Source organism: Strix aluco, chromosome 4 (genome assembly GCF_031877795.1).
Source record: "Strix aluco isolate bStrAlu1 chromosome 4, bStrAlu1.hap1, whole genome shotgun sequence".
Taxonomy (NCBI): domain Eukaryota; kingdom Metazoa; phylum Chordata; class Aves; order Strigiformes; family Strigidae; genus Strix; species Strix aluco.
In genome coordinates this window covers 9573995-9601204 of record NC_133934.1, presented here as the reverse complement: position 1 = coordinate 9601204, position 27210 = coordinate 9573995, and the positions used below count along the sequence as shown (strand labels likewise).

Here is a 27210-nt window from a genome sequence, read left to right as displayed (position 1 = left end):
CCATGCTTGATGAGAGTGGGGAAATAATCCCTTCCTTTGCATCAGTGCGCACATCGTCTCTGTGCTCCCCATTTCAAATCCTGTTCCTGATACCGCTGTGCTGTCTGTCTGCAGCACTGCCCTCATTCAAAATGATTGCAGCCTCCACTTACCATGCACAGCATATAAATCCTTAGGAGGTTGCAGTTCTGGTTTCTCAGTCAGGAGCACTTCTTTGTCAGGAACTCAGCCAGGCTGCAGAAAGCAGGTATCTCTTTTCTCCTCCACACTTGCTCCCCTTTTCTCTCACTCACTGAGTCCTGGCCAGGGAAGAACATTGTTTTAGGCAAGAAGGTCTCTTTCCTGTCTGCTGAGAGGCAAAGGCAAACTTTGTGCCAGTTCCAAAGAAAAAAACATCCTTTATGCTTCTTTGCTTCAGGAAAGGCACAACAGCCTCAGAGACTTTCTTCTTTTAAGTTATCTTTGAACTAAACTGGAATTCCTGTTAGCCTTCTTCAGCACAGCAAGTGCTTGCTCTCAGCAGGGTGAGATCTGTCTTCTGGTAGCAAACAAGCAGCCAGCATCAGGCCCCTCCACATGTCCCACTACAGGAGGAGGTGGTGTCTCTGGGTACCAGTCTGGGGCAGGTGAAGGAGGGAGCACAGAAACCACATACTCTTAAGGGAACTACCTACACACTAATTTTCTAAGCAATAACTATTGCTTAGAAAATTGGGAATGTATATCGGATGCTCAGATCACCCAGGAGTTACCTGCAGACTAGTTCTGGGTACAAAGAAATAACTGATTTCTAAATCTGAGATTTCCATCTGGAGAGGGTATTCCATGGGGCTTTTCCACACAAAAATATGGACAAGGAACACCAGCCCATACACTAGCCAGATTCAGCTAGCAATAATACTATTTAGCTTTGCTGTTACCTAGCAGAAATCTTCATTATGAACAAGATAAATTGTGTTCCCATTTTTCAGAATGAAATCCAGAGTCACGTCCTCAGAGAGTTGTCCTGAGACTCAGCTCAAAATGACTAAGTTAGAATACACACAGAATTACACCCAAAGAAGACATTAGCTCAGGTATGAGAAGCTCTGGAGATGTGGAGATCATTACCAGGATTTATCCATCACCTTGTCTACACAGATAGAGCAACACGCTGACATGATTATATAGTTTCTCTTACAGAGAGGACTCGGCTGCACATCTTTACAGCCTACCACTTGCACTCCACCTTGTGTACAAATGCCATATGCTCAGGGCTACCTGCAGTAGCACTGCACTGAAAGAAAAGAAGACACAGCTTTATTTCAAGAGGTCATGAGAACTGCCTTGGCTCTGCAGCAAAACAGTGCTGGAAGTGTTGTGTGGGAAAACTGACTTTCTGCTTTAAGGCCTCCTGCAATGAAATCCTTTTCTAAAATATACAGTTTCTTCTAGTAAGTGGAAACTCAAGGTGATTCTGAATTTAAATTAACTTCATGAGCAATAATAAATTAAAACTATCTATTTAGCTCAATTTTTTTCTTCATGATATCCAGCAATTATAAAGAGCTTTATCACAATCACCAAGTACAGAGTATGGAGTCCTTAAAAAAGCTCACAAAAATCATTGCAGTACTTTTAATTTCAAGTAAGAGTGAGTTCGATTTTATACTTCAGCAAATAAGAATACTGTCACAAATTTAGCCCCAATACAAGATTTCTTTATTTTTGTATTCAAAATAGCATTTTTTCTCTGTGGATTTTCCACCTAATTAAAGACCAGATATTTATTAATGCATAAGCACTACCATTTTTCAAATCAGTAACAAAGCACACCAAATATTATAATGCATCTTGCCCTTTTATTGTATTGTATTATAGACAAAGTACATACAGAATAATCACTGCCATCACAACCGTAAAGTTGCAGTGTCACTGATCCCTTTGGGAGTCAGAGAACATCCACTTGTCATTCATTCCACCTTTTTATCATAACAAGCTGCATATATCAAAACTCAACTGTGAACAACCATTTTTCTAAATAAAAACAGGCAAAAAACCCAGTACTTGCTAACAGGACTTTGCAAGATTCTTTAAGGTACCAGCAGAATAAGCATGCACAATAGCAATACAAAACCATAGACATGCTGCCCCCTGAAAAGGTGAGCTATGCTGGAAAATTCACAGGTTCAGTGCTGGAACTCCATCTCCTGCAAAAAGCCAACTCAAAATCTGTGCATTACTTTGGTTCAAATCTAAGTGGGAGTAAACTAACCTAAGCTTGGTATTTTGTAAAGAATTTGTGTTAAAGCTATTGTTTTATCTGTAAAATAAAATATGATCTATCAGTCAGTTACCAGTGCTACAGTGGATTGTAACACTACAAGAAGCAATGTGTTGCTGTGTCATGCTGCTTCTCTTTCATACAAACTAGGTCTTGATGACCTATAAAGGGTTATTCTAGAATACTACAAAGGAGAAAGCATATTTCCTACTTGAAATGCAGGTGCAAGGAAGCTTTCTCCTTTCTGAGAATCACATGCCTTTCAAACAACTTTGGCACTGAGTGTTACTGAGTGTGACTGCACACAAAATAATAAGTTGGCAGTGGGTCACAGTTCCCTATTTCCCTGTGCCTAATGTGGTAGATAAAATGGGAGAGAAGTTTGGAAATGTACAGATAGCTACCATCATAACTTACTGAGCAGCCTGACAGCAAAACATCAGCCACTTATTGGAAGACAGACGTATTAATAAGAATTGGTAAAATGACTTTGAAAACCACTGCTGTTGATACTGCTCCCATACTCTTTGTATAAAAGAGTTTGTATAAAAGTTTCTAGCCTGTACATAGATGCTCTAGCTGATATACAAATCTTTATTAATGATACTCTGGGGATGATATTTTAAGCCTGTGAAAAATCTGTTATTATCCACAAGAACTTTCCACTGGGTCCATTTTCTGCTCTCCTCCCCAAAACAAAGGAAAAAAAGAAAACAATGAGAAAGGATTTGCTATTCTTTTCCAAAGAGTAACAAGACACAATCTTGTCTACTACTAGTACTACACTGCCTAAATTGTTTTGTTCTCTCTTGTCTCACACTGACTGCAGCAGGAATATTAATAGTATCAGCACTGTAACCCACTGCTATGGACTGTAAAGTCCATGCAAGAGATATGGCCCATTTTGGAAGAACTTAAATGTTTCTCAAAATACAGTTTGCAGGGGACTCCTGGGCACGCAGGCATTTTGTAGGCTTTCTGCCAAAACTGTCTGTAGAGGCCAGTTTGAGTGGTTCAATCCAGTATGTGATTTGCTTAATGAAAGACACTTCTCCAGAAGATTTTGGCAGATGCAATCAGTTCAATTGCCAGGCAGTATTCATGTGATTACAAATGTTACTGATCACATTAGATACTTAATAAATCTCTCCAAAAAGATCACAGCTACTGTGTGGCTCTGAAGAAATTAAAATTGTGATACAGATTACAGTGTTTGCTGTGCACTGGACTATTGATACAACTGGGAACAAATACCTTCCTTGGACTGCCAAGCAGTCAGTGACAACTATTAATTTCTATATAAAGCTATGACTGCTTGTTTGTAAATGTTTAGCTATGCATCATTGCAAAGTGGCTTCCTTTCCATGCTAGGGATACATTCTACCATAAATATTTTAAAGAATGTGACTCCACTAATTTTCACAGATCTATGGCAATTCACATGTGCTGAGGGACTGGCCTGAAAGTCCAAAGACAATTTTTGACTAGAAATACCAGAAAAGGAAGATGCTATCCTTGCATAAACCCATGAGCAAGACTTTGGCACTGTTTCTTCTGTTGACATTTCAGCAGATGCAGTATCACATACAGTAATGATAAAACACATCAAAGCAGAAGTGATCTAACTGAGCTGTACCTGTTTGGATAAAAATTGTTTTCCTTGCGTTGTGGCACAACTTGCACTCTGTATATTCCTGTAATTTATTGAAGAGCATTTTAAAAATGAATAAACGTCCATTGGCCAAATCCTAGTGCTCATTTTAGTGTATTGCATGAAAACAATCACACAGGCCTCTTTTTTCTGCTCTCAGGAGGAGGGTTTCTGTCTGAAAAAAAATAAAAGAAATCAAAGAACTGAATATATCACTTCAAAAGAGTACATAATTGATTAGACCTAATCCCTCTACACAGCTGCAGCCAAGGTGCTTTGCTGAGTGAAAAATCATAGTTGTTAGTGCTGGTTTTCATCCAGAAAAAGTGATGAAATAAGTATATTCAGAACTGAGATGCATAGAAAGTATTTTTATAGTTTAAATGTTTCAGTTTCACAGTTAACTTCTGGGGAGTATTCTGTCAAAATTACTAAAGTGTCTTTTATAAATACTGAGAAAAATTCCACTTTCAACTGCACTGCTCTTAATTTCTTCACAGAGATTGATGGCTTCCTGTTGATGATGTCTTCAGTACTGTATAATTTAATTGCACCAGATAGCATGCGTTGAGGAGCCAGTTGTGCTCTCAGTTACACTGCTGTTTCTCAGGAATAACTCTGAGTTCAATCCAGCTGTCAGTTTAACCTTGTTGTCTGAAACTCATAATCTTTCAGGGCAGATCTAGACTTGAGTTTGTGGCTCCTATTTTAACCCGAATTAATTTACTGACAGTTGCCTTATTATCAACTCCATTTGGAGCCATGCCCCCAGAACTCCATCAGAAGCTTAAAAAATTATTTTCTATATACATAAATTAAAATTACTTGCTCTTGTTTTTGGAGCACCTTAGTGGAAAAACATTTCCAAGCTTTTTTTCTCTGTATCCAGGAAAAGAAAAATAACTTCAGATCCTCAAAGATATTTAAGTATCATTTATTTAATTGTGAACAAATAACTTAAATCTTTTGTGGGTTCTGGTCTCACTTTTTGAGAAGCAAGGGCTGAATTTCTCAAATGGTACAGTCATTTCCAAAGCTGAGTCTCTTGCAAGACTCGAAATAAAATTGTTGGTGCAAGCAACTCACATTAACCAGTGCAATTGTGACTGAAGAGAAAATTCTTCCTGAGCCTATCTGGTGGTTTTTACCCTGTGGTCCCTTAAGCAGTTTGCAGACTGACTTTGAAGAGTTTCTTGAGGGAAAAAAAAAGTTACCAGAAACAAATTCACCATGAATGGATTTCCCATCTGCACTGGAAAAAAACATTAAAGGTTGAAAACCACTTGTTAACAGATTATCTCAAAGCATTGTGAAGCAACAAAGTCTTCAGTCTGCTGGTGTTCCTCTGACATGATACCTCCTGACAAATTAGAAACAGCCAAGGGCTAATTAACAAAGACACACAGTTTCCAGAGGAGTAAGTGGGCACTTCTACCTGGGGACCTGCTCCACCAAGCTCTGGCTTGCTTGGACAGCAGCACCTCTGTCCCCCGGCAGTCCCACTCTCTACTAGTCATTTCTTGTTCTCAGACTTCAGGCTTTTGCAGGGAGAGGCTGTTTCAGAACTGCTCTTCCCTCCCCTCCACAGCCCTCTATCCTTTTCAACTCAAACTTTTGACATCCACCCTTGCATTAAAGAGGACTTGTTCCCTTTCCCTGTCTGCTTTCACTTATCGGCTTAGTGCAGTGGCAGGCGTTATTAAACACTGCTCCTTGCTTGTACAGTGAAATCTTGGATGAGTGAAAACTCTCATTGTTGGGAGCCCAGTAGAAATCAGAGAATCATCTTAACATCAAACAGGCTTATTGGATTTCACCATAATGCCAACAAGCTGTCACTGTTACCACAAACCCTGCCTAGACGTCATCATGACTATTTACAGGCAGGAGGAGCCACTCTGGGATCACTCAATTGTAAACTGAAGGACTTTGAAAGAGAAGCATCAATTACAAAAATTAATTGCGACCCTGTTGTCATTGGCTTAGGAAGTCTCTGATAGGAACAATCCTGCATGGGGCTTGCCCTTGTAACAACAATTTTCAAAACTCAGGAGCTGTTGAATGAAGTTATGTGTGTGTTAAACTTGAGAAATTATAGTTGGTCAGTGTGAGCAAAACACCAGCGGTTGAGTAAGGATATGGAGCTGTACTTTTCAGAGAGCAGAGGCCACAGTGTGCCATTTGTAGGGCATTTCACTTTAGTATCTCTGCTTCATTCAGTAATTTGTATTTAACTAAAGCCTCTCTTCCAGAAAGGCTTTTGGAATCTCAATCCAAAGGCTGGAAAAGATGGACAGTAATATACCCTTTCTTTACTAATCGTATTCAACTCTTGACAGTTGTCAAAGGGTAGGTGATGTTCCAGATAACTGGTTACATTTGTTTTGGTGATGCACTGTTCCTATGCCCCTTGTTCTGTAATACTGAGAGCTGTCTGAATCAGTGCCTTGGCATCTCAGGCCTGTCCAGGTCCTCACAGAAACAGAAGCTTATCTTGTAGCACTCTGGAACCAGCTTCTCCTTTTATATTCTGCCTTACCTCTTACAAGAAAGCATTGGTCTCTGATGGGTTGTATTCTCCCTCCACTCTCCAAATAGAATAGCCAAAACAGATACGTCTGAATATCTCTGTAAATGGGATTAAGGAATTGTGCTGCCTCTATTGCATTCAAAAAAGTCTTCCCAGTGCAGCTTAGACAGAAATTTAGTACCTCCTTTAACTTCCCATGGTACAGCCTGGTGACAGTATAAGAACCAACATAGCTGCAATTGCACATGGTCTTGCCATGTCATGTGTAGGTACAAAACATTTCAGTTGAACCTAATCCAAACAGGTGAAACCCTGCTATCCACTAGAACAGTGCAGCACAGCTGCTGGAGGTAAAGCCCCTCTATTCACAGTCTGACACTTAACAGTTATTTAGTATTACACTAGTGCATGGGAAACTTTTGCAATGTAACCGTACTGCTCTCAGAGCTCTGCCCTAATCAGTTTGCTATTGATAGCTCAAGAAAGCTGAAGTCACTCCAACCTTATTGTGTAGGGCCCTACATGATTGCCCAAGGTCACAAGAAACCAAAGGCGAAGCAACATAATTGCCCTTTTGTGTTATAGTTTGAGACACATAATTGATTTACATCTCTTTGGTTGACTCTGCTGTGAATGACAATTTGAGTGGAGCGTGACTTTAGAGGAACAAGGAGCCCTTCTCACCTGCCAACAGAGATGGCACTGGCCACAGGCACTGAGCAGGCACCTAAAGAAACTGGGAGATGTGGCTGCAAACTGGTTTCACTCACCACAAGTTCCTTTACTGCCATGTTGCCAGTTAATGGGGCTGTTAGGGAAGGAGAGGTTGGACAAGACATATTTGGGGGGGCTTTATTAGAGGTGAGAGACCTCCTGCCTCTTGCAAACTTCAGACAGCATGGGAACCATTGTGGTAAATCCTATCCCAGCCAGTGTTTGTGCATATTTATGAGCCCACATATGTATGCATTGCTAAAATCAGGCATTTAGCACATCCTTTTTTGGTTCACTGGGACCTCTGCAGCACAAGACCAGCACGTGAAGTTGCAAAATGCCCTGTGTGCTGTGATAGCTACCCGAGAAAATGTGCTTCCCCCTTTTTCACAGAGCATCAATCCATAAGCAAGGAATACACGTGCTTCCCTTTCCTCTGCCAGCCCTGCCTGTCACCTTCGTGCTCTCCAGTTCACTTTCTGCTCCTGCCCAGCAAATAGTCAGTCCACAGCTCAGAAGTAATGTTGTGAGATAAAGAGTACATCATCTTTCTTGTTTTTATCTCCCTTCATACATCTTCTTTCCTTCTCTATTTGATACAGGGACCGTCTGGGGTAATTCTTTAGCCTGTTATGCAAGAAGTCAGACTAGATTACCTTTAATGAACCTCTCCAGCCTGTGAAAAGTAATCTGTACTTGGTACAATCCTATTTGCTGAAATGGAAGTGAGTCAGCAGAGATGTCGTGTCTGCTGTACACAGACAGGCAGACCTGGCCGCTTGGAGATAAAGGCTAACTAAAAGCATTTCTATAGAAATACATACTCGTGTGTCTAGATTATACGCCGTCTTCTTTAAATCCTGCAACGCCCTCTGCATGAACTCAAACGCATGGCAGTCAACACAGGGACGACCTGAAAAAAGGTACAGAGACATCAGTGTCACAGCATGAAACTTAGGGTGTAGCAGTACAGAGGGGGAATACTCAGAGACCATGTAACACCAGGAGAAACCCCATTTTACCAGGCACCCACACCCGCATGTGTACAAAGTTAGGGCTGCCTGTGGACAGGGCTGTATGTATCTTTGTGCAAATGTGTGAGGACCAGCAAAAAACACAAGAGCATTTTGCTGCTTTTTTTCTCAACATAGCCCAGGCTTCATTCTGACAGGTGCTGTGTGCCTTCAGTCCCCAGCCTCTTCCCTGAAAACTGAAATCCTCAACCCTTCTCAGACATGGGTTAATTCTCAGCTGATATGCTGAAAATAGCAGTTTGCAGTGGTTCAGAAATCAGACAGGCAGGTCTGTTTTTACAGGAGCTCTTACAGACTGGCTTGGCAAGGACAGTGCCAGATCTGTATTTGCTTCCCTTCACCTGCTGCTGTATTTTTTCTCTGCCAGGAATGCAAAGCATCCCACTGGTTCTGCAGCTGGTGCCAGTGTGTGTGCACAGAGGGGCAGGGCAGGGAAAAGGCAGAGAAGAGGAGGAGGAAGGGACTTGACAACAACTAAAATGGCTCACTTGTGGATGTGGGCATTTCTGCTCTGCCAGGATTCACCCCGCACTAAGGCCCTTTCATTCAGTCACAGACTTAATGAAGTGTGGGTTTTCAGAAGAAGAAGTTGCAGATACTGGAGGAGATTCAGGGGGAATGGGGAGAGAGGACATTTTACACTGATCACAGAGCCCCCATGTTGGTGAGGATGCTGAAATCCTTTCCACAGGCAGCCACTTGTGCTGATCTGACAAAGCAAATCGGGTGCAAAGCTGCCGCTGAGATAGATAGTTGGGGAGCTGCCTGGAGCCAGAGAGCTGCCATGCAGCACGGCAGTACCCCATGCCTGGCACCCTGCTGCCAACATGGACTTCTGACTTGGGCCTGATGGAAGGGAGCAACCAGAGTGCTTCTTGGTCCCCAGCAAGCCTCTTAAGGGCTTTGACCTGTTCAGGAGGTGTTTCTCTCCCACCCATACTCCTCCATCTCCCCTCCATGCAGCTGACATCTCAGGGAGACCCAGGGATCCAGCCAGGGATTTAATTCCAGGGATGTGGGGAGATGCAAAGTCCCCACCTCTGTAAGAACAGCATCACTCACAAAGACTCTCTCTCCAGGCCTGAGAGGAGTGCTGACAGGATGGTTTTGAGCACATTTTAAAGACACTCAACCCCCTCCTGTTTTCAGTATTTACACAATGTAATTGTTTTCACTTCAGATCATGGAAGAGAGCCCTTAGAAATAACCTGCATCCTCAGTCTGCTGTCAGCAACTCCATCATTCACTTGGTGCCGTGGCCTGCTCCCTCCCCTTTCTGTGGTCTTCTCAGAAAGCACCCTGCCCTGCCTCCACCTTGGTGAAGTGCCGCATACCCTGAAGTGCTTGTCACTAAAGTGTTCTCAAAATCAGAACTTAATGGAGAAAAAACAGACTTTGGGTCATAAATGAACGTGTCCTGCTCCCACAGTGTGGAGAAAGCATCTCTGAGGAGAGCCATGAATTCTGTAGTCAGTCACTGCCTTCCACCCGGGAAGTCTTCCCAGGCCTTCATGAAGGCCGTGGCTGTGTGGGATCATTCACTGCTATTTACGGCAGCCAGGCGCTGCTATGTGGACAGGGAGGTACTAGTGAACGGCACAAGCATGCCAAGTGGTTATTTCACTTCTGCCACCCCTGTGAAAGCAGCTTCCCTAGCATCAAAGCAGCTTCTGCAAGAAAATGTTGGTGGCACTGAGGACACCTGCCTGTGCAGCTCTGTGTGTCCTGCATCAGCACATATGAAGCTCCTAACACGGCACTGCTCTTCAAAGCCACAGTGCAGATGCATGTGGTTTCACCACATAATGGGATATTTACTCTCTAACATAGTTTCCTGGGCTATCCTCCTTGGTGGAGGGTCCTTCTCCAAGCACAGCTGTCTCTCGGTCAGGTTAGCACCCCTGCCTGCTGGGAGCCAGGAGCCCTGCAGTGCTGGCAGTGGGAGAGCTCCCGTGATTCCTCCAACCAGCTCTATCCCAGGATGGGACACATCATTTTGACTTACAGAAGAGGAGAGAGGACTCACTGAAGCAGCACCACTGGCAGATGAGAGGACAGCTGAACCTGGGAAGAGGTGGCAAGCAGCTGGGGAGGTGGCTGTCTATAAACTCTTCCACCCATGCAACTTGAATGCAGTTCCCCATAGGGAATAAATAGGGGCAATATGCCACTACCTGGAAAGCCTATAGCTACAGTTGAATTTTTACCAGCAGATCTGCCCAAGTCCTGGCTCTAGCCAGGCTTTTAATATATTATATTAGCCAGACTCCCTCAGGAGCCAATAGTAGATACTCTAAGGAAGATATAGGAATAAGTCTCTAGCAGAGTTGTTCTAGCCTACCAAGAGGTTGGAGAATATCCTGAGTCTGGCTGGTGTTTCTACATCTTCTAAGCCCTCCATGGAAATATCTCACATTGATTTGCTATGTTGCTTCCTGAATCCATGTAAATTTTGGCATCTACAGCATCCTGTGGCAATGAGTTCCACAGCTCAGCTATTCACTGAGTGAAAAAAATACCATTCCTGTCTGCTCTGAAATTAATATCTGCTGCTTTTAATTTCCTGCCTCTAATTTTTGCACTGGAAGAGACAGTTATTAAATATTCACCATCTTTGTCCCACTTATGACTTTGCTGCTCTCCATCATTCCCTGCCTTGGTGTCTCCTTTCCAGACTGAAGAGCTGGGCTGGCAAACTGGCCTATCTAGCTGGACTTAATCCCTCTTCATGCTCATAAGATTTTCAGTAGGATGCCCATGGACATTTCCCCAAAGCAATGATGTCTAAGGGTCTGTCTTCACAAAGGTTTCAAACAAATCTAAATATGTGCTGCTGCCAATAGGAGCAAACCCACCCTGCTTTCTGTCCTTGGTTACGTGTTCCCACACCTTTCCTTGCTCACAGCAGGAGTGACCAAGCCACTGCATTTCTCCAGATCAGATCCTGAATGCCCAAGTTCTGAGGCCAGAACAAGAAATAGGGCAAGAACAGGAGGCCAGGTTGTAGGGAGGAGAAGGGCAGAGGCAGCATAGGCTTACATCAGCTTAAAGCAATTGTGAAACCAAACCCTAAGTCACATCATAGCAAAGTACAGCAGAGTGCTATTAGTTCCTTGCTGACAGCTGGGAACAGACTATCATTCATAGGGAGACTTAACAGGTTTGTGGATTAACATAATAAGAATTATCAGGAGTCAGCTATAATTCCTTAAATGGGTCCTGTCAGCACGAAGACTGTATGTGTCTTTGTGTGTTTGGGGAGAAGTGGGGGAGGAGAACTTAAAATATGCTTCTTGGCTTCTTCTTGGTAAAAAACGAACTGAAAGCACTGTGGAAGTCTAATTTACTTTCCCTTGCATGCACATGGCATTTACTCTTTGTATTTCATGCACCTTGGCTAATGAAAACAGACTGACCAGCTTCTGTTCTTCAGATTCCACATTTCAGCTTTCACAGTGGGTGATCTGGGCTATAAATGCAATGGGAGGTTGGGGAAATCAACTTAATTTTTTTTTTTAGTGGATTGCACTGAACTTTAAGGAAAATAATCTGCAAACACTAGTAACACCACTTCATACTTGAACAGTCTTTTGCATATTCAAAGTGCTGTGTAAAGTATAAGGACATGATTAATCACTGCTAATTAGCATTATTCATAAAAAGCTGGGCCTGGCTCTCTGGCTGGCACAAAGTATGCCAAGGGGAGAGCAGGTGATGGTACCCCAAGCCAGATATCAGTGCCACACACAGGGCAGGATCTCTCTGCAGTGCTAACAACTCTGCCTCATGCTTCTCTCCTGTAACTCCTGCACCTCCCATACTTGCACGAGAACATTGCTGCCCCTCTCCTGCTTGTGGTGCTGCAGGAGGGCCACATTTCTCCCACCAAGTGGGAGACAGAGTCTGGTAGCGCTGTGTGGTCCATGAGGGATTGTTCCTGCAAAAGGCATGTTCCCAGTCCCATGTTGCTCACCTGGGAACAGAGAAAAGCATCGAGCACCACACTGGTCTGCCCTGCAGAAGGGCACTTAGTATGGTCTATGTATATCTTATATCCCTGTCAAGAACATGTACTAGAGCCCCCTTTTTCTCCCTGAGTCATTCAGGATCCCACAACCACCAGTTTACCTGGGCTGACAGTATGGACTTCCAGTGCCAGCAATAGGGAAGGTGTGTGTATATGCTCCAGTAGCACTGCCCCCAGAACAGGTCAGTGCCCAGGAGGATCAACTCCTTGATGAGAAATAGCCAGTGGAGCTGACAGCAAGCAGGAAAAGGTCCAGGAATGTCTGTACTAGATCACATCAAAGGTCTGCCTGGCCCAGTGTCCTGTCTGTCTCCCATGAGCTACATTTCTTGTAGTATATTAAATGTGTCTAGGAGCATTCCCAAGCTTTGAGAGAAGCTGGCATAGGACAGCTTATCTCTGGAAGAGTAAACTCTGTCTCCCAGACAGGCAACTGGCCTCCTGTCATGGACAAATGTGTGCCCAGGACCACCGTATCAGGTTACTAGAACAGTCATGTCCCCATGCTAGGGAACACCCATGGGGCCTGGTTATAGATGTGACTCTCATGGCCAACAGTGGATGCCCATGAAAGAGCATAAGAACAGGGCAGGCATGAAGGGATGTGTCCCCAAAGACAGTCCCAGACCTCAGGAATATGCTGAAGCAGCTCCTGAGCCAGAAGAATTGCTGCTGCATTTAACAGCCCTTTCTAAGATTTTTTTCCTTAAATTTATCCAATCAATTCTGCAATTGCATGCAAACTTTTATCATCCACAGTGTCCTAAGGGAGGAGTTCCACAGGTTAACTACCAGGAAAAGCTCAGATGGGCAAAGGAAAGTACCTGGAGTACTTAGCAGCTATGCAGCACTCCCTCAACAACTGGCTGATTAAGAGCATCCCGAATTCCTTGTCGCTTTAAAACTCTGTCCCTGCAGCAGCACAAAACAATTTACAATTCATGATCAGCTGAGAGTCTTCCTCCTGGCCTGGCCTCAGGCATAAATACAGTTATGCATTCGTAGCAATGCTACCAGCCTCCATTACTCAGGACAGAGCAGCATGTCTCTGCAGAAACACTGGCCACAGAAACACTCTGACCTGCCCTTCATTCCTCACTCTCACCTGCAGGAGTAAGACAAGACAAGGAATCATCCTCAAGGGCTCTTCAGGGGACTCAGTAACCTGGCCAGAGCATATCAAAAAGATAAGTCCATGAGACTGGGGTCAGAGACCCTGGCCAAGTGTTTTGTTCTACAGATAAAATGGGAGTTTCCACTATACAAGCAGAACAAGGAACCACTATATACTTTTTCCCAAAAACAATTTGACTTGCCTCTGCTTAACATCGACACATAAAGGGCACATATATTTTACTTTTCAAGCCTGATTTTCTTCTTGAGGAGACAAAATGGACTACTTGTCACAAAACTTATTAAGATTAATTAACGCCTAGAAAACAGACACACAAAATAGAGATGAGGTCTGTTTTAGAATAGACAAAAATTTAGCACTAATAAAAAAAGAATGGAAAAACAAGGGAATTCAGCATGTAAGTCCTTTAGACACAAATACACATAGGTGTATTTGAAAACTAGCAATGGAATTATAGGAGAATAAAATGCAGTCACTAAATCAGGTCTTGTATTAAATATTTTAGTAGTCATGTAAAAAGATAGCTGTGATACAATGAAAGCATGACTAAGAACTAGAGATTGATTTGTATACAATTACCTACCTTTTTTTTTTCCTCCCAGGGGATATTTTAAGCTTCTAATGACTGGCTACTTCCCACTTGCTGTCACCACAACACAGAACATTGACTCCTTTCCCTAATATTTTTGAACTATTGTCTCATTTTGGAGCTGAGAAAGTTTAACTACAGATTTTCTCTGAATGACAGAGGAAGCTACTATAGAGCTGTGATCCAGATTCAAGAGCTCCCAGCTCCATGGTGTGCTGAAGCCAGTCTGTCATATTTATTTATTTATTTATTTAGGTTTGCAGAATAGCAGCAGGATTTCAGAAATCTATATATGTTTTATGAATACACTGTTTGGGTAAACTTCCCCTGTGTCAATCTGTAGTAGTTACAAGAAAGTTGAACTTGACCTATTGTTCCAACCAAATACTAAACTAAGCAAAATGTAATGCCCTAGCAGAAATAAACACACATTTTCTTCTAAGAATATCCAGACTGGCAAAGACGTCATCCGTATTGTGGCAAATCTGGAAACAAAACTCTCGAGAAGCAGATCTAAAAGACCTACAACCAAAGAGCTTTAAAACAAGCTCCAGTGAAAATTATAGTACGCAGTTAGTATTTTTTCCTAAATAGCTATTAATCCTTTGCTTGCTTGCTGTTTTTATAAGTATTGTTGCTTGCTGTTTTTATAAGCATTGGTTTTATGTGCTTTGCTGACATGTTACAAATTCATCATTTCTCCCTCGCTAATCAGGCAATGCAACGTTTCCCTGGAGCTTAAGGTCTGTGTGGCTGCTGTGGGTAAGTGGAGGGAAGCAAGCAGGACGCGGTGCAGCGGGAGGGTACGAGTGCGCTCAGCAGGTACGTACTTTCTGCAGGAATGACACTCCCAGAGTCCTGGCCAGCCCCCACAAGCCTCACGCTTAGCAGGCCAACCACCGAGATGAACGGGATTGCCACACGCATCACACTCCAGACAGATGGCAACGCCATTACTCTCATCAATAATTCAAGCTATCTTCCCTGCCTGAAACAAGGAGAAATAGTGAAAATCAGCAGTTTGCTCCCAGCACACTCCCCACAAAGTGGATGAGACATGATAAGCACAGACCCGCATGCACACGCAAACCCACATGCACACATCACTGCATCTACATGCCATGGGCTTGAGATGCACCCCAAGGACCAGTTTGCCAAGTACCTGATCTTTCTCTTCGCCTGTGTGCCAGACCCTTGAAGCAGCTGTAGTGAGCAGGCGAGGCTCCAGCAGCCACTCTGAGCATGCGTCCCCTCTGCATCCCCCCTTCCCTGATTAGGGTCATTGCCATGGAGATTTGCTATAGCAACACTGAAAAATTGGAGCTGCCAAGTGCAGAAGAAGATTTAAAGGGACCACAATGTGGTGGATGGTCACTGCTGTACTCCTGCTCTGCCTCTGCTCCTCGAAGACCATGTCCTCTCCTTGGCAAACACTGGCTGCTGCCACCCACATAAGAGGGTGTTAGGCAATTTTTGCATTTGTTGCTTTTATTCCCAAAGGGACTCTGCTGAAATACACAGCTCCCATCCCTTGCTTTAGCTGTAACTCACTTAAAGTGAGATTTTATTCCGGAAGGTTTCAGATGAGATGAAAATTCAGAAGTTTGCTTGGAAAAATAACAATAATAAAGGGCCTGTTGATGGGACCCTGTGCTCTGAGGAAGACTCCATATGGGCTTCCTTTAACTACACTGAAGCCTTGGGGACAACAGCAACATTGGCACATGAACCAACCATGTTATGTGTCCTGACAAAGCTCAAGCATGAGCCCTCCTGGATAGGGGATCTCTGTAAGTACCGGGCTGAAATCAAGCATTCAGAAATTGGAGGCGATACCTTCTTGAAAAGAGAGAGAAATGCTTTCAATACCTGTTTGCCCCAGAGCATGGTTAAAGACTCATCTTTCAAATGTTCAGTTCATGGCTTTGTCCTCCTCTCACCAGGGAGCAGGCTCCAGCCTTCCTGGTCTGTACAGAATAACTAACCTGCCAGGCTGTGGAGGTATCAGCTTTCCCAGGCTAAAACACAATTTATTCCTGGCTTTCTTCAGCCCTAGGGACCGTCACCAGCAAAGTACTCTGCTTCTGTATTACTTGTTCCTGTGGCTTCCTCAGAATTACTTCTTACATTCCTAATTTCAATGCTTATGCTTTCGGGCCAGGTTAGTTTAAAAGTCATCTCAAAGGACTCCATGTTCTTGACCACTTTCTGGCAAAGTGTAATTGCCTTGTGCATGCAAAAGAGACCTTTGCAGAGGCACAGCCCAGAGCTGTGGAAGCAATTCCTACAAGAACGACACATTAAGCAAACTCTTAGCCCAAAGTGCAACTGAAACTCAACTTCCCTGGTGTGGAAGGTCCAAATGAAGGTCTCAGTCAATGGGGTCTTCATAAGGTGAGTCAGGGCACATGTGTGCACTAAAATGGCACTTTATGAGAAGCTGAGACTCCTAATCCAAGCTCTGAAGTTGGGGATGCCTGAAGTGAGGTGGTGTGAGATGGCCTGGTTTAACATTGTCTCTTCACAAGACTCAGATGCCTGTTAAAGGAGCAGCTCCGTAAGAGCCAGGATATGATGGAACAACATTCTACAGTTTGACTATACACTCATCTAGAGTTGGTCACATAGTCTAGCCCTGATCTGCAGTTTTAAATAACACCAAATGGAAATTCTGGCATAAAATCCAAACCTTACACTTCTATTCACCCTGGCATATGTGTTTCTTGCGCATACCCTCATTATGGTCCCATGGCCATATCATACTTTTCGTACATGATCTTCAAGAAAAGGAGAGAAAGGAATTGCCTGCAGATGCAATAACCTTTGATAAGGTGGAAAGCACCATTTGTTCTACTATTTTTTTCAAAGTATCAATAGAGTCTTTTCTAAAATTGTAACTATTTTGTAAAATCTTTTTCATAATTGCTTGGTCTTTTCAGGTGGTAGGTAGAACAAGCAGTACAACCCACAGTGAGGGTTGACACCTCAGGGAGGAAGGGCAACCACGGAGGTAAGCAGAAGTGTTACCCATCTTAAAAAAATGGAGAAAGTATAAAAGGGGATCAGAGCAGAAAACTTGGAATAAAGAGAAGCTGAAGGTCCTGAAATATGTCATTCCCAGGATGACAAGATTCCAAGGATGCCTACACATGGTTGGGTGATGCTTTGTTATTAGGATCTATATATCACAGCAAAGTTTTGCATAGTTGTATAAGCATCCCATAAAACTTCCCTGTGAGAGGATGGACTGTCTTTCTCTTGGTTTCTGACTGCTCAGCCACCCACTATCCAAACTTAACACTATGATAGCATCACAGAAGGAGGGCTTGCTGATTTGGACTACTGCCATCCAGACAGTAGAACACAATTGAACCTGCTCTCACTTGTGACAGTGGGGCAGGATCTGCAGTAGGGCACTCTCTAGCCACCATCTAATGGGGTGGAAGGTGTTATTTCTGTGCTGCAGCACACTACTAAACTTAAAATAATGTCCTTTTTTTTAATTGCTTGGCATCAATGTAAAACAATCAGACATTGCACTTGCAGGTTCAGGCCAGCTTTTGTGTCAAATGCCATGGTCTTTAAGCAGCATGAAAATGGTTCCTAACTCCTCTTGCTAACAGAACCATGTGGTCCAAGATGCAGTTCTCAATTGACAGCGAACAGGAGTCAGGCTGCATGGAAAAGTTCCAGAAATCTGTGTTGTTCTATCACCTCCAGCAAAGCTCAAGAAGACAGAAGCATGAAAGCACTTGCATGACTTGCTTTGCTATTACATTCACTATTGCCTACCACTATGACTAAATTTACCTTGAAGAATGAGAAAATTCCAAGGGATTCATAGGAGTCCATTTGCTGTCTGAAGAATGTCATAGTGAATCCCAGAGTGCTGTCAGAAATATTTATACTTTGTTTTCATTTTCTACAGAGAATCCATACCTAATTATCATTTGCTAACAAGAGAAGAGTTTCCTCCAAAATAATCAGAAACATCCAGACATTTATTGGAAAGATGAGTAGTGAGGATAGACATTTGGTAGCTCCCTCATCTTATTGCTGCCTAAGTGTTACAGGTATTGAAAGTTACATCTTTGCAGTGGAGGAAGAAAATATATATACCTAGTTAAAATCACTAACATTAAAGGCCTGAATTAAATATGTGTGCATAAAAGGAAGGTGCAGGCAAAGGGTCTAATTTTAGAACTCCATTATTATAGTTGTGGGTACACATGGCAAATAGGGTTGTTAATCCCAGTCTAATATGAAGTGCTAAATCATTGCCGGCTAACATGGCTATAAGCCGTGTGTTGAACTCAATCAGAAGAAGAAAGCACAGAGACAGAAGAATCTGTGTCTGGTTGCTATTAATTGAATAATAGAGTGGCAAGAGAATACAGGCATAACCCCAGAAAGGCCAAGAAGCAAAACCAGATGCAAATAGTGAGAAACGTGAAGAATAGCAAGAAACATGTCTTTAAACACATAGGGAGTAAGGAAGACAAAAACCAAGTAAAGAGTTGGTTCTCTGTTCAGCAGAAGGGGAAAGTTAATCAAGTTGATGCCTAGAAAGTGATACAGGACTCAACATCTATTTAATCAACCAAGCAAAATAAGGTGAACTAGTGAGCAGGAGGCTAACACAACTAATAGCAGTGAACATGTTTTAGGTAAGAACATTTAGCAGAAATTTGCTTTGGTTACATATGCTTGTAGGTTTGTGCCAGGTCACTTTTCTGGGTTTCAATCTGCCTAGAGCTCTCTTTTAACTCAGGGCTGTCACTAGATCTACCTCAGCATATTTAAAGAAGAAACTAAAGCAACCACCATCAGCAATTACTGCTGAGAGCTCAGGGAAAATGTGTGTTATGCCAGCCATGGAAAAGGGTAAATGCAGTGACTGTCTTTAAAAGGGGGAAGAGAAACTGGAAAATGACACACAAACCAGTTTACTGTCAAACCCTGAGAATGTTTTAGAAGCAATAATCCCACCACAGTTTGTAAGCATTCAGAAGACAAGAACTGGAGTTGCAAATAAGAGGTATTTGTCAAGAATCAAGTCAAACCAGCTTAGTTTCCTTCTGTGACATGGTAACAGGCCTTGCAGGTAGGGAAAGACAAATTTATCAACTTCAGGAAGATTTCTGATGCTGTGTCACACAGCATTGTCAGAAGCAAACTAAGAAAACTGCTCTGAGACCAGCAAAACTGGCTGGGTCACTGCTGAGAGTCAGCAATGGGTCACTGTTGCCATGGAAAGATATATCACGTCGGGTCTGCAGAGACTCACTTAGTTCAAGGGTTATTCTCCATTTCATTAGTCAGCTGGATAACAAATAAGCAAAGCGGCTATTCAAGATTTAACATCGGCCTGGAGGTTATAAGCAATGCTGGGGGAGAGGACTAGAATTCTAAATCATACAGACAAGTTGGAAAAAAAGGTCTAAAAACAAAATAAAATTTTATAAGGATGAGAACAAGGTGCTACACTTCATCAAGAATAATCAACAGCTCATATTTAGAATGGGGAACAGCAGGTTAAGTGGCACTTTACAGTGGAGCTAGGGAGTCACGAGCTGAAATCAGTCTACAATATTCTGTCTTTGCCAAAAAAAAATGCAATTATCCTGGTATATACCAACAAAAGTGCAAGAGCTTAGACTGCCTTCAGCAGAACTCTGAGCTGTAGTACTGCATCTGGTTTGGTCACTGCAATAATAGGAACTAGCAGAGACACCAACAGCAGCAGAAACAACCAGAGGTTCAAATTGCATCAAGGAGGCACCACCAAAGACCTTGGAAAACTTCTTAATAATAGGGATGGCACTGGGATGGATTGCCTGTGAAGGACAGGGTATATTTAAGCCTGTAGGTATAGACATCGTTTGGGAATGGTATAGTGATATCTGACCCTGCATAAAGACAAGGGATGGACTGGGTGATTTCTTATGAATACTTTTCCCTTCCTGTTTTTTTTTGTGATTCTATGATTATGAGAATCATTTTGCTTCCCAGGCAGTTACTTCTCAGATCTCTGTGTTGTAATTACAGCATAAACACAGACACCCCTGGGACAAATGCATTGCCCTTGTACAGCATCTGCAGTTCAGACTAACTATTTCTCCTTCCTCAGTTATCAGGGCAAAGGCAATGTTTCTCTGGTCTAAGCAAGTTTGATGGCTAGAGAATATTCCCATTTTGGGATGGGTCACTGATAAAGGAATTTGGAGACACTTGGCTGCAGGGCAGCTGCCAGGGCCCACAGCTTCTTAATCCTCCTTTAAATAATTATATCATAGTCTTGCAGATGAATTGAGAGGTTAGAGGCTAGTGCACTGTAGATGTTTCAGCCCATAAACAGAATAAATTTTATTGTCTTTTTTTTCTGGCAGCCATCTCAGGTCCTGAGAAGGACTGAAAAGAAAGAACCCTATACTTAGCTTGTCCCTCATGACATGAGATAATGATTCACCTTTGCTTGATGGATCAGTATCTTTTTTAAACAGTAGGTCAGAGGTTTGGTGGGGAAAAAAAGTCTCCCCTATGGAATGACAAAGAGCATCATTGTTTGACAAGTTTTCCATCTTAGAGCTTCCTGGAAAACCCTCCAAAAATCCAACCACAAGCTGAACTTTGGTCAGACTATGAGGCTTATGAGGCACTGCAGCTGTCCCAGTGAAGTCCACATGACACTGCAAATCAGGGATGTGGCTGCAAATAGGGAGTGTGATAGAAACTTAGCACCAAGATTCTTTAATGCAGGAACTAGTCAACTCTAAGAAGCCTCTTTCACCACAGTGTAAGATGTGGGAAAGTACCCAGGCTTGATCAGTTCTCCAAAAATCAACTGAAGCCAAGTGTGACAAGCATGTTTAAACACCTTCTAAATCATAGAATGCTTTCTGCCACACAGGAGGGGCTGCTGTCAAGCTATTGTGAAATGAAGGTCAGTTCAGACTTTTGGTTCCAAGAAAATGTAAGAACCACTGGCAAAATACCAGTTTTCCTAGTCTATATTTGAGGTTTGAATTGGATGGCTGGAAATCCAGCAACTGATTACTGTGCTGGACATGGGGTAGATTTACAGCCTAGGCAAGGATTGTGTACTGTTTGTGTACTCTCAGTCTGAATGACACTGACAGTAAAGCTGAGCTGTTTACCTTGCTACTGCCAGTCTTATCCCTGTCTAGGAAGATATAAGCATGTCATTTTTTACTTGCTAGAGAACAGTGTGTAAAAATCCCTTCTGAATTCATGTGTTCTGAGAGCAGTTGATGTTCAGGAAGAACCTGATGGTTGTTTTTTGAAGTGCTGGGATTTGGGCACATTATTCTGTGGCTACCAAAACCAGAGTAACAAAAGGCACAGGCAGTTCTCTGCACAGCCTGTACGTGCATACAGAAAAGGGAGGTGGGGAGAACTCATTTTATTTCAGAAAAGCTATTGACTTCTAGGACATGGTTCAACCTTCCATGGGTAAAATACAGTTTGATTTTACATTGTATTTAAGACAAACAATACTTTAAATGTGCAATATACCAGCTGTCAAAAGGCATTTAAACGCTGCTCAGTTCCCACTTCAATGCAAGACTGAATTGTGCATTAGTTATATTCAGTGCTGTTGGCTGAAACCAGATACTTTTCACAAGCTGGATGCTTTATTACAGTGTATATATAGTCCAGGATGAATGCAAGAGCTGCTTAGGCAAGAAACTGTATGTATCTAATTTACTGCATGGATGAAGTTCTGCTTTTTAAATGGGGAAGAGAAATAACCCACAATGCCCAGAGCTTTGAAAGTAAACTTACAGCACTAAAGATGACCTCCAATGAAAGCCTTTACTATAAGCATTCACAAATGCTGGCAACTTTGATTTTGGTCCCAAAGTCTGTGTCTCTCCCCAGCCCCTATATTAAACTGAAAAGTTTCAGAGTGAAACCATGGTCATCTTTTTAGACTGTGGTCAAGAGCTGAATAGATATAACCTCACTAAACCTGGTATCACTGGGAACTTTAAAGTCCGTTGGGATTTATGCAAAGGAAAAGGCTAAGTTTCATCAGACTCAGGTGCAGAAACCACAAAAAATGACAGATTTTGTCAGTATTGTTTGTCTAAACGAACATTGATTTGCTCAAAAGTTAGTCCAGATTTGACATTAATATGTACTTTGCGTTAGCGGATCTTTCCATTAATTGGGACTAGACACAATTCTGTTGTGCAGAAAAGCCCCTTAGATAAATATCCCTATGGATATCAAAATGTCATGCAATAAATGTTCTTTGCACTTAAAGCTAAATAGCAGCTGTGTTTTGTGTCTATTTCCTCTAACAATTGACACAAGACCCTAACTGCTGTAATGCAACAACTGATACTTAGAGTAGAAAAATCCCAGTGATGCAATTCCCTCATTTCTCTGTCAGTGGTGGCTTTGCACAACCAAATCTTTTATGGAGTTTAGGAATAAAATAAATGAATAGGGTAAAAATAAAGTTCTAAACATAAAAAAAAAAAAAAAAAGAAAAAAAGAAAATAGCCTCAATGCTTAGAAAACATCTAACAATTACATGTAGTTCAGGGCTGGGGCTGCCCTTAAGTGCAGCTATTAATGTGCGCACACAGAATATTCAGATCCTCCCACCCCAAAACAAGAACTTGAACAGTGGCCTCCCTTGAAACCTGTGTCCTGCTTACCCTGTGGAACAGTCTAACTTGCATCACCAGTCAGCAGTCTTTCCAGCTGATTTGGGCTCTCAAAGGAGAGTGAAGCTATATAAAGAATAATGAGAGAGTTGCCAGTCCTGTTCCATTTTCAGACTGTTGACAAAGAGAACAAGCTATAGTTTTGTCACTTAAATGACCAGAAAAGTATAGTATCATTTACTTTGATTTAAACAGCAAAAGGCACTCAAGGCTAATGAAGACAAGCGGATATGTTAGTAGGTTTTCAGCAGGTGCATGGCTCAGGGCAGAAATCAAATGATGACAGCCTTGACTACCAGGAAAGAAAAGTGTAGGCAGACCAATGTAAGACATAGAATATGAGCAGATATTTGCATTTCCTTTCTTGTGGCACCTGTGGCTGGAACTCTTATGTTTTAAGCCACTTTTTAAAATTCAGGAGATTAGAGGCCTTGAAAATACCATCTCTGCCACTCCCCATCTCTACAAAGTTACAGTTGGAACAGCAAGCTGGAATCAGAAGGTTAAGGAATATCCACATGGAGATTAAAACTGCAGACCTATGCATAAAAACAAATACTATGCTTGAAACTAGAGCAACAGGACAGCACATTTTACATTGTGATTTTTATTTAATAAGTTCACAACACCTGAAGGTGTGATGGCCACCTTCCAGTGCTATTGACATGACAATTTCTTTGCCCCAGACAGCTTTCAGTGCAGTCACAAAGCGAGAGACAACTACATAATGTAGTACAGGGAATAGAACAGGACAAGGTGTACAGCAAGAAGGATGCATGCATGTTCTGATGGCTCTATTAAATATATATGAAAAAACAGTTTGGATTTAACAGGGACCTTTGGATTTTGAGAAGAAAAAATGCACTTATTGTAGGAGGCACAGTGGCAGTTTTAAGTATGATGGGAAGAGAAAGTCTGTTTGTACTAATGCTTTCCATTTTTCATGTTTAAAATTTCAGGCTTTCAGAGGGCTGAGAAAATACTGTATGTGTAGATGAAGAGGGATAAGAGGCAGAACAGTGGCAGAGCCATCAAAGACATAGGACCGTAAGTCTGAAAAAGATTTCCCAGCTCAGCAGCATGACCACAGCAACATACGATCACTTTCAGACATTTTTCATGTGCACAGGTGTTTGCTACTCATGAGTGCATTGCTGCAAGATTTCTTTATGGCACAGGAGAGATGCTCTGCATATCCAATGGTCAGCACAAAGGATAGCTAGGACAGCGGCTTGAGCAAAAAGCCAAGACAGAAGCAGAGGAATGGCCACAGGGCAAGGAGTGAAAGCTAGGCAGGCCTGGGCTTGTACAATATGTAGGAAACCCTAATATCCAAGTAATTATATAGTTCCTTCCTGGCAGCAGGCAAATGTTTTGCAGTACCATTTCCTTCCCTTCAGAAGGAGCTTTACCCCTCCCTTTGGAGTAGTCTTTGCAACGTACTGGGCTGCAGAAGCAGGGCCAATGGCCTGCTTAATGGTGCCCTGTCCTCAGGCAATGGCGAAACCCAGAACTTTAAGACTTTCCAATAGTGTTTGTTTCTAAGGGATAAAAAGGAGTGGCTCTCTGGAGCACAGGGAGGTTTGCTTTATGAATTTGAGAAGAGGCTCATTTCTACACATAAGAACAACTGCACCAGATCACACCAAAGATCATTCTGAGGCCAGTATCTCATCCTTGCCACTGAACAGTAAGAAATGTGTAGGGAAAATATAAAACCAGGTCAACTACAATGTCTTTCTGCAACACTGTTAACTTGCAACAACTTGTGGTTTAGGGACTTTGGCATTTTTGTATTTAACAGTTTGCAACAGGATTTTCAGCCATGAGTCTGGACACCCACTTTTTAAACCTATGTAAATTTTTAGCATCAGAAACATCCTGCAGTGAGGAATGCCACAACTGAAACATGCAGCAGGTCAAGAGCTGTCATCCTCCTATTTGCTCTGACTCTGCCTCCAGCTGGTTTCGTTCAGTGCACCCCACTTCTTGCTTGTGAAGGGACAACAAACAGTCACTCTCTGGTCATTCATGCTTTTATAAACTTCTATCATTTCCTTCTTCAGTCATCTCTTGTCCAGACTGAAGACTCCTAGTCTGTACATTGCTTTGGATTACCCTAGCTGCTTTTGTCAGCAGTTTATCTGGTTCTGCTGTATTCTTTTGCTCTATAAAAATCGTCTTGACTCTTGCCACTGTGTCATATTAAACCTGAGTTTACATATTCAAATCCTTCACAAGTTTCTGTTCGCTTGTCCAGAACAGATATTCTCGTTGCCGAGTGCAATTCCCAGACCTCCTGCAATCCTTTTTAGAACTGGTATCATGTTTCCTGTCTTCTGCTCTCCTGCTATTTTGAAGGTGTTGAACAAGAGGTAATACAGAACAGTCATTCAACTAAAGGGAAATAGGGAAGGTGGGCTTTAAAGGAGCATACAGCAATTTCCACTAGGAAATTTCTAGTTCTAATGGATCTTCTGCAGACTGAAAGGAATCTTTAATTTTTCAGATTCTGAGGAAAAGAACAGAAAGTTATTTCCCTTTCCCTATCTATTCCCCTCCTGGCTGCTTTCTCTTGGGGCAACAGCTATTATGTCCTGTGTTTCGCTACCCCAGTTTTGATCATGTGAATCAGAAGGTAGAGGGTAGCAAAATGACTGAAGGAAAATATTTCCACATGGTCAGACTTCTTTTGTTCAAGCTGATGCCTGTGCAGGCACCAAGGGAAAAGTTCATCAAGATCTACAGGTGTTTCCAGTTGTGCCAGAACATTTTATTACTCAACACCTGGCAAAACCAGTGGCTGACCATGGCTGGGTTCCTGTCCACACCTATAACAAACTGGTGAGATTACAACATCCTGGTGGCAGTCCATAGATAACTCAGTTTTGGGAGCAGAGTTTCCAGCACCTGAACTCTTCTGGATTTCCTCCAAGTTCTCAATGGGAATGTTGGCTTCCCAGGTGAAAAGAGGCACTTCCTCACAATGTCTCCCCTGGACAGGGAATGGGATACCAGTGTTGCTCAGCACCATGTTCACCCACTCCATGGTAATTTGGAGTGCCAGTCATTGCTCCTGCAGTGCTGATAGTTGGATCTAAAGGGACTGCTGACCTGAGAAGTATCAGCCCCACTGCCCACACTTGCAGTGACTACATACAGAGTCATCAGGATGAGGGGCCAGGGGTTCACCGACAAACCCCTGGGCCTAGAGAGAGGGCAGTGCCAGACCAGAAGGGGGAATGGAGATTGCACTGGAGAGGAGAGCCAAGGCAGGTCCAGAGCAAAGCAGAGGAACAAAGCCAAGCTAGAACTATATGGGATGACCCATGTGCAGCCAAAGAGATGAAGCTCTGAGAAGCCATTTTGCTACAGTCAGGATCAGCTGAAGCTCTCCAAAGGAGGCTTTGCTCCAGGAAATCCAGAAAATGCTCTGCCGTGCATGAGTAAGGACTGCTGCCCCTTCCCACTCTGGGAGTGGAGCTGAGGTGAGGCTTGCAGTTGCTCTTATTTTGCCAAGCAGCCAGATATGAGCAGTGCCAGTGCTCCTATGCTGTGTGAACAGGTTTAGTGAAAAACACACAGCATAAGTGCTCCTTGAGGGAATTTGGAAAAATAACATCAGAATCCCCTCTGCGGGTCCTGGTACCATGCAGAAGGGCATGCTGCACTTCTTAGTGTGCAGGAATTGGTTTTCCAATCCCTGGACAGGTTTGGGAAGCCGCTGAGGCTGTCTATCATGTTCTCCTACTCCCCCAGATGTTTGTTACCATACCTGCAGCTGCACTGGCAGAGCAGTAGTTGTGTTTTCTCTCTTATCCACTTCCAGAAAAGTCCCACCAGTTTAGTTAGAGAAGTAAGGCCACAGGCAGGCACTTTCTTCCAAATTCAGCAGAGGAGATTTTGGTCTTCAGATGTCCACCTCCTAGCCACTCCCCAAGCCATGTTAGCACCCCACAGTCCCACTGTTGAAGTGGTTTGAGACAGCTCTAAATCGCGTCAAACAAACACAGCGTCCACTCAAACTGCTCCTCCTAATACAGACTTGTGAGTGGACACAGTATCTTAGAATAAAGTGGTAGAGTTGAGGATAAAAACCATCTCAGCTTTCAGGTACACAAGTCTTTCTTCATGGCTGAAACAGAAAGAGCAGCTTTCAGAGTTCAGAGTTCAGTGCATCACAGAAAGGACTAAGTATGCGTGACCTAACCACTGTGTTTCACCTGAAGTAAAATAAGGAAAACTCTCATGAAAAAATCTCTTGGCACTGCATGGAGCTTTCCTCCAATGTCATGCTGAGCAGTTCCTGGTGGTAGCATTTGGTACAGCTGGAACTGGCAAGGCTGCCTAGTCATACCCTTATTCTCCTTTTTCTACTCTATCCATTTAACCTGCTAAGACAAAGCTATTCCAGAGGTACAGTGGGCTAAGAATGGAGTGTCCAGGGAAGGAGGGGAAGAAACTAAAGGTTTTAATTAAAGAAGACAATACTCTCACGCAGGATACCAGAAAACTCAGCACTAAGATATAAACTGTTTTGGTCCAAGTACAGCACACATATAACTTCT

The 27210-nt window shown here is 42.8% G+C and overlaps 1 protein-coding gene across 2 annotated transcripts; it reads right to left on the bottom strand.

The window, feature by feature from the left end:
• Positions 1–1821: 1821 nt before the first annotated feature.
• Positions 1822–27016, bottom strand: LOC141922574 (NELL2-interacting cell ontogeny regulator 1). 2 transcript variants are annotated; one of them, XM_074821952.1, is made up of 4 exons: positions 26418–27016; positions 14774–14931; positions 7983–8071; positions 1822–4089 (listed from the first exon to the last, which is right to left on the bottom strand). In XM_074821952.1, the coding sequence occupies exons 2-4, from the start codon at positions 14904–14906 to the stop codon at positions 4024–4026; spliced, it is 288 nt and encodes a 95-aa protein (XP_074678053.1). In that variant the 5' UTR covers positions 14907–14931; positions 26418–27016; the 3' UTR covers positions 1822–4023. The 2 variants fall into 2 exon arrangements, with proteins under 2 accessions (XP_074678053.1, XP_074678052.1); XM_074821951.1 differs by lacking the exon at positions 26418–27016 and adding an exon at positions 15106–15227.
• Positions 27017–27210: the final 194 nt, after the last annotated feature.

Excerpts from the sequence above, each read along its gene's own strand:
- LOC141922574 (XM_074821952.1), bottom strand. The coding sequence starts at position 14,906 with ATGAGAGTAATGGCGTTGCCATCTGTCTGGAGTGTGATGCGTGTGGCA. Across the intron at positions 8,072-14,773 it reads GAGTGTCATTCCTGCAGAAA|GTCGTCCCTGTGTTGACTGC; the intron begins GTACGTACCTGC and ends ACCTTTTTTCAG. Across the intron at positions 4,090-7,982 it reads CGTATAATCTAGACACACGA|ACAGAAACCCTCCTCCTGAG; the intron begins GTATGTATTTCT and ends ATTTTTTTTCAG.